The sequence below is a fragment of the Monodon monoceros genome, unplaced genomic scaffold (genome assembly GCF_005190385.1).
Source record: "Monodon monoceros isolate NGI ecotype Baffin Bay Population unplaced genomic scaffold, NGI_Narwhal_1 Super_Scaffold_5, whole genome shotgun sequence".
Lineage (NCBI taxonomy): Eukaryota > Metazoa > Chordata > Mammalia > Artiodactyla > Monodontidae > Monodon > Monodon monoceros.
Genome location: NW_021703782.1, coordinates 78,221,826 through 78,233,924, shown reverse-complemented (window position 1 = coordinate 78,233,924; position 12,099 = coordinate 78,221,826). Strand labels below are relative to the sequence as shown.

At 44.3% G+C, this 12,099-nt stretch overlaps 1 protein-coding gene across 1 annotated transcript in view; it reads right to left on the bottom strand.

Annotated features, from left to right (window-relative positions):
* Nucleotides 1-6,033, bottom strand: part of POLR1E (RNA polymerase I subunit E) — a 28,270-nt gene extending 22,237 nt beyond the window's left edge. The window contains exons 1-4 of the mRNA XM_029203909.1: nt 5,870-6,033; nt 5,198-5,301; nt 3,914-3,990; nt 2,123-2,208 (exon numbers count right to left, since the gene is read on the bottom strand). Of these exons, the coding sequence (XP_029059742.1) occupies nt 2,123-2,208; nt 3,914-3,990; nt 5,198-5,301; nt 5,870-5,945 (343 nt within the window). The 5' untranslated portion in view covers nt 5,946-6,033. The remainder of the gene's footprint in view (nt 1-2,122; nt 2,209-3,913; nt 3,991-5,197; nt 5,302-5,869) is intronic.
* Between the last annotated feature and the right edge of the window lie 6,066 nt (nt 6,034-12,099).

The following is a 12,099-nucleotide window of genomic DNA, read 5'->3' as shown; positions in this document are numbered from 1 at the left end:
AACAAGAGTAGCCCCCGCTCACCGCAACTAGAGAAAGTTCACGTGCAGCAACAAAGACCCAATGCAGCCAAAAATAAATTTAAATAAATTTAAAAAAAACAAAACAGACTCACAGGCATAGAAAACAAACTTATGGTTACTAAGGGTGTGGGGGAGGTACAAATAAGGAGTATGGAAGTAACAGATACAAACTACTATACATAAAATAGATAAGCAACAAGTATGTACTGTATAGTACAGGGAATTGTACCCAATAGCTTGTAATAAGCTATAATGGAATATAATCTGCCGAAAAAAAAAATATATATCATATGCCATACACCTGAAACAAAATACTGTAAATCAACTATACTTCAATTTTTTTTAAAAGTTAAAAAAAATTTTCTTTCAAGACCTAAAAGCAAGGCATAAACACGAGGTATGTATTATTTACATGAAGCTCTGTAATCTCCCACAGAGTATTCATGTAAGGGGCAATATAATCTAGTGGACAGAAGCACAAGCTCTGGAGTGACGGTGCCACATTTAAATCCCAGGTCTCTCATATACGCCAGCAGTACGATCCTGCCATTTAGCCTCTGGGCCAGGTTCATCATTGATTAAACAAAAGGAATACAATACCTACCCCACAGGGTTGTTATGTGAAGTAAATGACGTAGTGCATTCAAAGTGCTTAGAACAGTGCCCAGAGCATAGTAAGGACCCAATAAATGCTGTGCGTATTTCTGATATATGCTGGTTAGAATTAACCAATATTTACAAATTTTTTACTTGTAAAAACAAAAACGTGTTTAATCAACAAATTAATGAACAATTTTCTTTGCCTCCTCAGAAGACAGAAGAGCATTTGGAGGATAACTTATATGCAGTTATATTTGTTTGCAAAGCAGGGAATTCTTAACCTACAGACTATGGACCCCTAGGAAATTCACAGCTGGGCTTTGGGATGCAAGAGCCCTTTAAAATTATATACAAAATCTCATATTTTTTGTAAATTACATGTTTCTAGGAGGTAGGTCCGGGTCCTTATGAGATTCTGAAAAGGGCTGAGACCACTGCTTTGAGAGAGTGAAGTTATTAGAACTAATGCCTCTGAAGGTATCGAGCAGATTCACAATGATCCCAGTGATCCTTATCTAACTCCCTCCCCTACCATGGTTCTCAGTATTTAAGATTTAGGAACAGGAGCCCCTTGAGTTTGACCCTCTTATCTATCATTTTGGAAGACCCCACTCTAGCCCTGAACATTCTAAAATGCCAAAGTGGAGAAGTACTGTAACTTCTCCCAGTGGATTAGAGAGAAAATGGATCTCTTCCCAAATTAGAAAGTGTAGAGACTTTGCATCGACCTGGAAGTCACTGTCCAACCTATAAGCAACTTCTATCATCTACCAGAGATTCTAAAACCTCTACTCCAGGGCTTCCCTGGTGGCGCAGTGGTTAAGAATCCGCCTGCCAATGCAGGGGACACGGGTTCGAGCCCTGGTCCGGGAAGATCCCACATGCTGCAGAGCAACATGTGCCACATGTGCCACAAGCCCGTGTGCCACAACTACTGAACCCACATGCCACAACTACTGAAGCCCGTGCTCCGCAACGAGAAGCCACCGCAATGAGAAGCCTGCACACCTCAACAAAGAGTAGCCCCCACTCGCCGCAACTAGAGAAAGCCTGCACGCAGCAATGAAGACCGAACACAGCCAAAAATAAAATTAATTAAAAGAAATTTTTTTAAACCTCTACCCCAACTAGAACAATTAAAAATTAAGAAAGGCCCTCGATGGAAAAGAATATCATGTATGCCCTCCAATACTCTGCTCAGATTAGTGCTCAACTTGCTTTAACTAAGATTAGTTTCCTGATCTTAAGTCTGTAAACACTGTAGGGACAGGATCTGTGTCTGTTTTGCTATATTCACAGCCCCTGACTTGTGCCTGGAGCATAGTAGGTCATCAATAAATATTTGCTGAGTAAAAGCACTTTTAAAACTTTTTCAAATGGGAAAAAAAAACCTTGAAAAACTAGCTACAAAATGTATTTTACAAATCAAAAAGTCAAACCAACTCATCCAGGAAACCTAAAATATTCAGCATTTGTTTGAGCCTTCATGACTAAGACCTACCGGAAAACAGTGGCTGCATATTGAACAATTCAGCATCATATACTTCCATTTGGCCAGAGGTCTTGTTCAAAATTCCCACAAAGTGCCTGAATAAAAAAGGAATAATACCAGTGACAATGGATTATTCAAAAGATATTGTTTATACAACCTCCTTTTTTCCGCTTAGAAGTTCTCAACCTTCTTTCGGCCGCAATACACCTGAGGAAGACATCACTTGCTCATGAGTAACAATAATCCCCTACAGCAGCAATTCTCTGCTGGGAAGGGAAAGGAGGAAAGGGTTCATGAAGAGGCTCTGGGGGCAGTGGGGGAAGCCACCAGGTGATTCTTGTAGCTGATCACATTTGGGCTCACTGCTGTAGTGGAAAACCCTCCTGGAATATAAGAATGTAGAATTAAACACTAGAATTTACTGCACGTATAAATTCTATGGAGGCAAAGACAAGTAAAACCTTGGTAATTATGAGAAGACCAGTTTAAACTAGAAAATCTTTGTAAAGGGATGATAAAAGTTAAAAGTTTCAAGCATATACACACTAATCTGACTTCTATCAGGGTGGTTCAGGGGGGACCCTGAAAGGGGCTTGTTTGTGATTCACTGATGGCTACCTTCACAAGGACACTGCATTATGCCAACCCCTGACACTTAAGACTGTTCAGGCTAGACAATCTTCACTGTACCGAGGAGTAGACTGGGGGTCAGTAAACGGCAGAGTTGCCCCAAGTCAGTAATCTTTCCAGAGCTAGGCAGAAATTCTGGAGCCTCAGACACTACCAAATCCTTTTCTTGTAGTTAGTCCCAAGGCAGACTTCTGGTAAACTCTGGTCTATTGATCACACATTCCAAATTAGTGAAGACAGCTGCCTTTCGGGAACAAGATAGATATAAGCAAAGAATATTGCAAGTTAATGATGTGGTCAGAAATAATGAAGGTGGTCAAAAGGTACAAACTTCCAGTTATAAAATAAGTCCTAGAGATGTAGTGTACAGCATGGTGACTATAGAAAATAATGCTGTAGCGTATATTTGAAAGTTAAGAGAGTAAGTCTTAAAAGTTCTCATCACAAGAAAAAAATTTTGTAACTATGTGTGGATGTTAACTAGACACTGTAGTGGCCATTTTACAGTATATACATACATTGAATCATTATGTTATACACCTGAAACTAATATAATGTTATATGTCAATTATATCTCAATTTAAAAAAACTGGGGGGACTTCCCTGGTGGCGCAGTGGTTAAGAATCTGCCTGCCAATGGGGGACACGGGTTCGATCCCTGGTCCAGGAAGATCCCACATTATGCGGAGCAACTAAGCCCCTGTGCCACAACTACTGAGCCTGCGCTCTAGAGCCTGCGAGCCACAATTACTGAGCCTGTGTGCCATAACTACTGAAGCCTGCATGCCTAGAGCCCGTGCTCTGCAACAAGAGAAGCCACCGCAATGAGAAGTCCTCACACCACAATGAAGAGCAGTCCCCGCTCACCGCAACTAGAGAAAGCTCGTGTGCAGCAACAAAGACCCAACGCAGCCAAAAATAAATTAATTTACAAAAAAAATTTTTTTAAGACTACAAATGAATGAGGTTTTCAGGAAATTAAACAAATGTAAGTCACTTTTCAATTTCAGGAATGTCTACATGCTGGTGTGAGGGGCCCGGGGTCTGGGAACACAGGAACTTGGTAAATCTCTCTAGATTTCCCCCACTGCCCCTAAAATAAAGACAGCGAAGAGCAGTGCCAGGGCCACCCCCCCCCCACTTCCCACAATCCCTTTCCCCTGTCCCTACCTGCAGAGAGTGTTGCATTTCAGGGCTCCAGTCCCAAAATTGTTTCCCACATAGTAAAGTCTGTCTGTTTCAGCTGCCTAAAATGTAGAGGGGGGGAAGCTCCATTACAACCAATGTTGAAAGATAGTAAATATCTTGACTCCCTTTTCCACGTTTGTAGAAGCTTTAGAATCCAAACCACAGGTGGATCAGAACGAGAGAGCCTCTTTGAGATGATCCAGCTCCCTATCTCTAAGTGAATCTGGGGTATCCTTGGGGGAAAGGCAAGAGGACTTTTGAAAAGTCCCAGGTAGTGCTTGCTTCTAGCTGGTCTGAGAAGTTCTTGGGGGAGCTGTACCACAGGACTTGGAAGATGGGCCCAGGGCTCTCAGCACTTAGAGGCATGCAACAAAATGATTCTGCAGGCAACCCCAAAGTCCAAGCCCTTCTTGAACCTCTTTGCTCTCCTCTATCATGACTGCTCCTTATATGCTCTCAGGACCATGGAAATGGTTAATTCACTCCTCAATCAGAGCCAAGCTTTCCTGCTTCCCCATGTTTGTCCTGGCTATCCTCTTCACCTGGAGTACTAACTTCAGCTGTTAAACCCTCCTCCATCCTTCAGGGTTCAGCTCCCATGCACCCTCCCCCAGGAAGACATTCTAGCAAGCAGAGACTTCACTGACTGAACCCACTCTGCCCTGCTCTGTACTCTCTCTCCCAGGGACCCTGAGCTTTATCTATTTCTGTATGAGTGTCCCTCACATCCAGTTCTCACCTCTCTAGAGCAGTGGTTCTCAACCCAGGGAATTACTCTGGGGATACCTAGGCATGTCTGACATTCTGTTTGCCACAACTGGGAGGTGCTCCTGGTAGCTAATGGGTAGAGGCCCGGAAAGCTGCTAAATACCCAGTGCTGCACAGGAGAACCTCCACATCAAAGAATTATCTGGGTCAAAATGTCAATAGTGCTGAGACTGGGAAATGCTGCTCTGGAGTACGAGCTCCCTCAGAGTGGGGCCAGCTCTCACTTAGTTCTTTCCCTAGCAGCTTTCAGCCCAGGGCCACAGTGGGGCTCAATAAATGCTTGTTGAATGAACAAATGAATAAAAGGCCAGCGCTTCACCACAAGTGTGAAACTCAGTGGAACCTGTCCCCACACCCCAGCCTGCTGGGGCTCAAAGTTCTTCAAAGGCTCACTTGCTATCCCCCCTTTTCTCCACTCACTCCCTCCTACCTCCACCCACATCCAGGAGGCCTCCTGAGGCCTGAAGGGTGGAGGTGACTGGCCACGGCAGCACTTACCAGGATCCGCTGACTCCTCTTCCTCGGGTTTGTGGAATCATTGCTCTTGTACAAGGTAAAACGCATGTTGCCTGGATTCTGTAGCTTCCCATTGGAGAACTGGACTGTAAGATTGCAGCCCAAGAATGAAATGAGAGCACAAGAGTATGGTGGGGAGGAAATGGATTGTCAACGGGAGGGAGTGACTGGAGGAATGGGTATGGCAAGGAGCCCCAGGTCCTGACCCAAAGGGGGACTGAAAGAGGTCCTGGTCCAGGTGGGAAGAGGGGCTGGGGAAGGGCTCTGACAGGAGGGAATAACTAGGGGAATGGGGCTGACTGAGGAGACCTAGGCCAAATCTAGAAAGACAGAGGGAATCCCTGGCCAGCAGAGAGAAGGAAATAGAGCAGGTGTGAGACCTGGTGGGTGAGGAGATGACGGGCTCCTGGGTACATACAGTCCTGGAGAGGGGGTAACTGGGATTTCCTCATCCAGGTGGGAGGTGGTACCAGAAAGATGGTGCAATGACAGAGGAGCCCTGGCCGAACCCCAAGTAATGTCGGAGACTATAAGGGATCTTGGCCCAGCTGGGAACGGGCACCCGACGGATGTGGGAAGTTGAGGGCTGTAGCGGTACCGAGACGGAAGGGGAGGAAGTTATGGGGAACTCTGCTCCAGCTTCGCAGTCTTTACCCAGTAGAGCTCTCTGGCTCTCGTCGGGCTCTCCACAGTACAGCCACCTCGCACTCGGCAAAACCTCCGCCGCCATCTCGCCTCTCCAGACGCCAAGCCCAGGAGCTAAAACAGCCGTGGCCAGTAGCGCGTTTAAGCACACGCAGAGGCAACGCTCCGGGCCGGAAAAGGCAGGGCCTCGCCGGGCACCGCCCTGCACGCTCAGAGACGCGTGGCTCCGCCCCCAGCAGGCACCGCCCCGCTCTTTCCCTGAGCTCTGAGAAGCGCCATCCCCGCCCACTCTTCGCCCCGCCCCTCCGCGGGGAGAGGCGTGGTCTCCATCCTCACCCTGTCCCGCTCCCTCCTCCGCCGGCCTCTCCAAGGCGCAGCACCTGATTGGCCCAGCACTCGGCCTGCGCATTTCAGGCTGTGTACCTCTAGGGTGAGCAGCGCACGCCAAGTCTTGCCTAAATGTTGTGTGGGGTTTCTTCCTCAACCCTGTCTAGGTAGAGTTATGGTCTGTCTCTACTACGGTGTAAATATGTCTTACTAAGATCTGAAAGTCCGAGTTCAAATTTAGAATTCTCTGATAGGCAATCATTGAGCTCCAGCTAAATGTGGCGACTCGCGGAGAACAGCAATTCTCCAGGACCTCTTTCCACACACCTGGACATCAGTCCTTAAGCCCCAAAACTTGGTCCACAATCCTGTAAACAGCGCCATGATCAGTTCTCGGGTCTAGACGTGCATACTGTGGCTCAATCAACCCACCGAGGATGGACCAGAGGGAGAGGCCCAGCAGGCTCAAGGATTCTGGGGTGAACTAGAAGGGAAACCTAATCTGATGGGCATGTCCCTTCATCCCTGTGGATTCAACCCTCCCTACTGCATGGGGAGTTATTAGAACAAAAGGGGGGTCAAAGCAGGGCCTTTGAGCCTGGACCCAAGCCAGGGCCCCTTTTGCCCAGTCAAAGGCAAATGCTGTTGAAGGGAAAGAACCGTGTTGACTAATCTCTGTTCTCCAAATTGCCTTCTTTCGAGACTCATCCTCTCCCCCCACACATACCTCCAACACAATCCGAATAACCTTAACACCTGAGCTCCCCTTTGCCTGAGCACATCACTCTTTTCTAATTACTCAATCTCAAACTTACAAAAACATTGCAAGTACAGTGCAAAGAACTTTTTTTGCCCTGAACTTTTTTGAATGAGTTACCAACCTGATGCCCCATCACCCCTGAAGATCATGTATAATATTTCCTACAGACAGGAACATCCCTAAATAGCTACAATACAGCCATCAAAATCAGGAAATTAACATTGCTGCATTACTACCATGTAATCATCATGCCCCATTTAAGTTCACCGACTGTCCCAGTAATGTTTTTATAGCAAAAGATCTTGTCCAGAATCACATGTTGCATTTAGCTGTCATAGCTCTATAGTCTCCTTCAACCCAGAACAGTTCTTCACTGACTTTGAATTTTTAAGTTTATAGGCCAGTTATTTTGTAGAATGTCCCTCAATCTGGGTTTATCTAATGTTTTCAAGTGATTAGTCTCAGTTTATGCATCTTTGGCAGGAATATTACAGATATGACGCTGTTCTCATTGTATCATGTCAGGTGGTAGACAATTTCGATTTGTCCCATTACTGGCTATAGTAACTTTGATCACTTTATTAAAGTGCTATTAACCAGGCTTCTCCACTGTAAAGTTTATTCTTTTCCCTTTGTAATTAATAAGTATTTTGTGGGCAGGTACATATAGACTTAGAAAGTATCCTGTTCGTCACGCTTCCTACTTATTTATTTATTTATATCAGTATGGACTTGTGGATTCCTATTTTACGCAATAGAATAGAATCTGCTACTATCATCATTTAGTTTTAAGTTCAAAATTTCCCAGATTGGGCCAGTGGGAACCCCATAAGCTGGTTTCTGTGTGCTTTTAACATTTTCATATCATTTTTTTGAACATCTTTGCTTTCTGGCACAAGATATTTCAGTTGACCCTGTACTTTCCCTGCCCCAGCCCTGAAATCACCCATTTCTCCAAGTTCTGGTTTCTTTTGGTAGGGAATGGTATTTAAAGACCAAGATCTACGTGTTAGGTATGGTCTGCTTTTGGGATGTCACTCCTCCCAGGCCTGAATTAACCGAATTAGGGAATATATGTAGACACAATTTTACAACTAAAAGTGATTTATTTCTAAATCTGTATATATTGGAAACCATAAGTTCAACTCTAATTCCAGTCCATCACCATAAGGTTCATTCTGGTTTCCCTCCCCCCCATATTTATAACTTCTTTCTCTGACAGTGGGAAACCTGGTTCCAATTAGCCTTAATATATTTACTTATTTGATCAGTTCCCCTGTAAGTAACACACCTCTCATCACCATCACCCGACATGAAGGCTCTTCTTATCCCATTCAGCCTCCCACCTTGAACCAAGCCCAAGCCCCTACATGGATGCTGTATTAGTTAGGGTTCTCCAGAACCCTAACAGAACGAGAGAGAGAGAGAGAGAGAGAGAGAGAGAGAGAGAGAGAGAGAGAGATACAGAGAGAGAGAGAGAGAGAGAGAGAGAGATACAGAGAGAGATACAGAGAGAGACTGATTGATTATTATGAGGAATTGGCTCACAGGATTATGGAGGCCGAAAGTTTCTACAGTCTGTCATCTGTAAACTGGCAGGAAAGCTGGTGGTGTAGTCTGAAGGCCTGAGAACCAGGGATGCTGACAGTGTAACTCCAAGACCTGAGGGCCAGAGAAGATGAGATGTCCCAGCTCACAGATGAGGAAAGAAAAACATGGGCAAATTCCTTTTCCCTCCACCTTTTGTTCTATTAAGGCCCTCAACAGATTGGATGATGCCCACCCACTTTGGGGAGGGCAATCTACTGAGTCCAGTGATTAAAATGCTAATCTTATCTGGAAACACCCTCACAGACACACCCAGAAATAATATTTAATCTGGGCACCCTGGAAGCCCATCAAGTTGACACATAAAGTTAACCATCCCAGATGCCCTCCTTACTCTGATCAGGCTCTGACAACCCTCACAAGGTTGCCCCCTGCCCAGATGCCTGTCTCACCTAGCTTAGGCTCAGACACTGTATCAGGCCACCCTTTCCACATGGATAAACTTCTCATCCTGCTTGGACTCCAGTACTCTTGCTCTAGGCCACTGCAGGCTCCCCTTCCCCTCTGAGTGGAAGACTACCCACCAAATGGCTTTCAGATTGAATTGCTCTGGAAGGGAAAAGGAAGAAGGAAAAAAAAATCTTAATTGTCTAGCTATTTGCCGGTCTCCCCCATTGGAGACAGACTCATTTGGGGTTAAACAATAAACAGATTTGTTTGTTTTGTTCACTGCCATATCTTCAGCTCCTGGAGCAGTGCCTGGCACATAGTAGACCCTCAATAAATGTTGAATGAATGAGTGACAAGGAATGAGTCTAAATCATCACAAATCCTAGGAGCCTAGCATAGGGACTGGAGCTCAAAGACACTAAAGTTGCTTAAATTTAACTAGCATTGGGTTTACAAATAGCAGATTCTCCGTAAACATTGGTTGGTTGAATGAAAACATGAACAGTTAAATCAAAGTTAACAAGTGACAGGTGACTTCCTTGGTGGTCCAGTGGGTAAGACTCTGCACTCCCAGTGCGGGGTGGGGGTGGGGGGGCCAGGTTCGATCCCTGGTGGCTGAACTAGATCCCGCATGCATGCTGCAACTAAGACCCAGCACAGACTAAAAAAATAATTAAAAATATATATTTTTAGGGCTTCCCTGGTGGCGCAGTGGTTGACAGTCCGCCTGCCCACGCAGGGGAGACGGGTTCGTGCCCCGATCCGGGAAGATCCCACATGCTGCGGAGCGGCTGGGCCCATGAGCCATGGCCGCTGAGCCTGCGCGTCTGGAGCCTGTGCTCCGCAATGGGAGAGGTCACAACAGTGAGAGGCCCGCGTACCGCAAAAAAAAAAAAAAAAAAAAAAATTTAAAAAAGCTAACGAGTGACAAAGAAGACAGAAGTGGATACAAAGAATCAATTATAGTTCTTGAGAGCAGTGCCCTGGCCCCTCCTGATATAGGGACATATTATATGTCCCTAGCTACTCAAAGTGTATGATCTTTGGGCCAAGAGCATCAACATCACCTGGGAACTCGTTAGCACTGCAGAATATCCTGCCCTATCAAATCTTCTGAATCAGAATCTGCACTTTAACAAGATCCCTAGATAACTAATGCGCCCTTCAAGTTTGTGGAGCACTGCTGTACAAGAACGTTTCCCTTTTAAGGCACATCTTTACCAGTCAAAGTCTGTGAAAGCCCTCAGAATTTGCCGCTTTACAGCTGAGTGGAAGAGTGAAGACTATGACACATGGTTTGAGAGCAAAGGCTCCCAGAATTACCACAGGCAAGAATTCAAAGTGACAGACGTTCTGTCAGGAGAAGGAAAGTATTAATGGCAAGGTGATTGGGAAGGGGACTGTAGTATACCCCTATATTGTTTAACGATTTAACAATGATTCTAAATACACAGATACCATATACATATACATACATGCATACATAACTGTGATGGGGCAAGATGGAGGGAGCCCTACTTAGGCAGTGACCAAAATGCCAAAAGCTATAGTGACCTCTTCTAAATTAGAATCAGGGGTAATCACAGGCAGGATTTACCACAAAATTTTTGTTTATAAATTTAGTTTGGAAATTTGGAGACTTCTGGAATTCTCTCTTGGCATTATTTTTCAGAGGAGGAAAATGATTTTTTGAAAGTAAGGAACTGGAGGGTTCGGGTGGGGTCAGGCAGAGTCCTCCTTTCCTGGGGTAATATCTCCATCTGCTGGCGTCTCCGGATATCACTAGCAAAGACGTGAAGGCAGGTCGGGTCATTTGCTGTAACTCACATAGAGCTTTCAAAACTGTATCTTCTGCCTCTCTGCCTCTCTTTTTTATTCCTTTGTCTCTTTTTCTGTGTTTGTCTCCCTCTCCTGTTCTTCCCTCTCTTCCCTTTCCTCTTCCTTTATATTCCTGATGCAGACGCTGCTTGCATACCTATAGACATGGATGACTTATTCCTTATAAAGCAGACTTTTCACCTTGGACAGATTTTTCCTTACACAAAGCTGAATCTGCCTTTTGTAGCTTCCCCTGTAGTTCCAGTTCCGCTCTCTAGGACCACACAGCGCATGACCAACTCCTCTGCCCTGAATCCTTCAAAAGCCTGAATACTCTGATCATGCTTTCCACTTATCTGCTCCTCTCCTTCTCAGCAACTCCCCCCAGCCCCTTGGCTATTTCCCACACCAAAGTTTCTAGGTCTCTCCTCATCCTGGTTACCACTGCTGGACACACACCAATATCTCTGTATCCTTCTCACACTGTGGGACCCCACACAGATCAATACATTAGCTCTGGACTGGGTAACAGAACAGAAAGGATCCATCACCTCCCTTGTGCTACTTGCCATGCCTCTCCTGATGAAACCAATAAGTGCTTTTATTCTAAACATCTATACTGTTTGGTTAACTTATTTAGGGTTAACAATAAACAAAAATTCTTGACTTCGCTTCTGCTAAGTCACATCATCCCTGCAATTTTTTAAAAATAAAGATTCAGACCTTAAATGAAGGCCTGTTAAATTTAATTGTGTTAGATTCAGCCTGTTCAGATATTTTAATTTTCCCCAATAACATTTATGAATTTTAAAAAATTATCAAACCAATACATATTTGATGTCCAATATTGAGGAAAACATAGAAAAATATAAATAATGCAATTATACTGACCCACGGTCCCTTCCCCACCTGAAGGCAAACATTGTTAACATGGTTTTATTATTTTCTACATTTTCTCTGCACATATGTATATTTATATAACTGGTATAATATTGTATTCAATTTTGTATCCTTTTAGAAATTTAACATTATCTTGTAAGCATTTTCTCAAATCTCAGAGTTTATGTATCCAATCCTCTAGTAGAACACTTAACCTGTTTCCAATTTTTTCACTGTTATGTGGAATATTTCAGTGAATTTTTAAAGCATAGAACTGCTTTTTTGGATGGATTCCTTTGGATAGAGTCCTAAGACTTGCATTAATGAATCAAAGAGCATGAACGTTTAAAAAAAGATTCTTAACACACCCTGCCAAATTTTTCTACAGAATATTTTCAGATCTTTTACAAATCCTGATTCTAACGCTATCCAAGGCACTTTGGAAGATATAAGAATG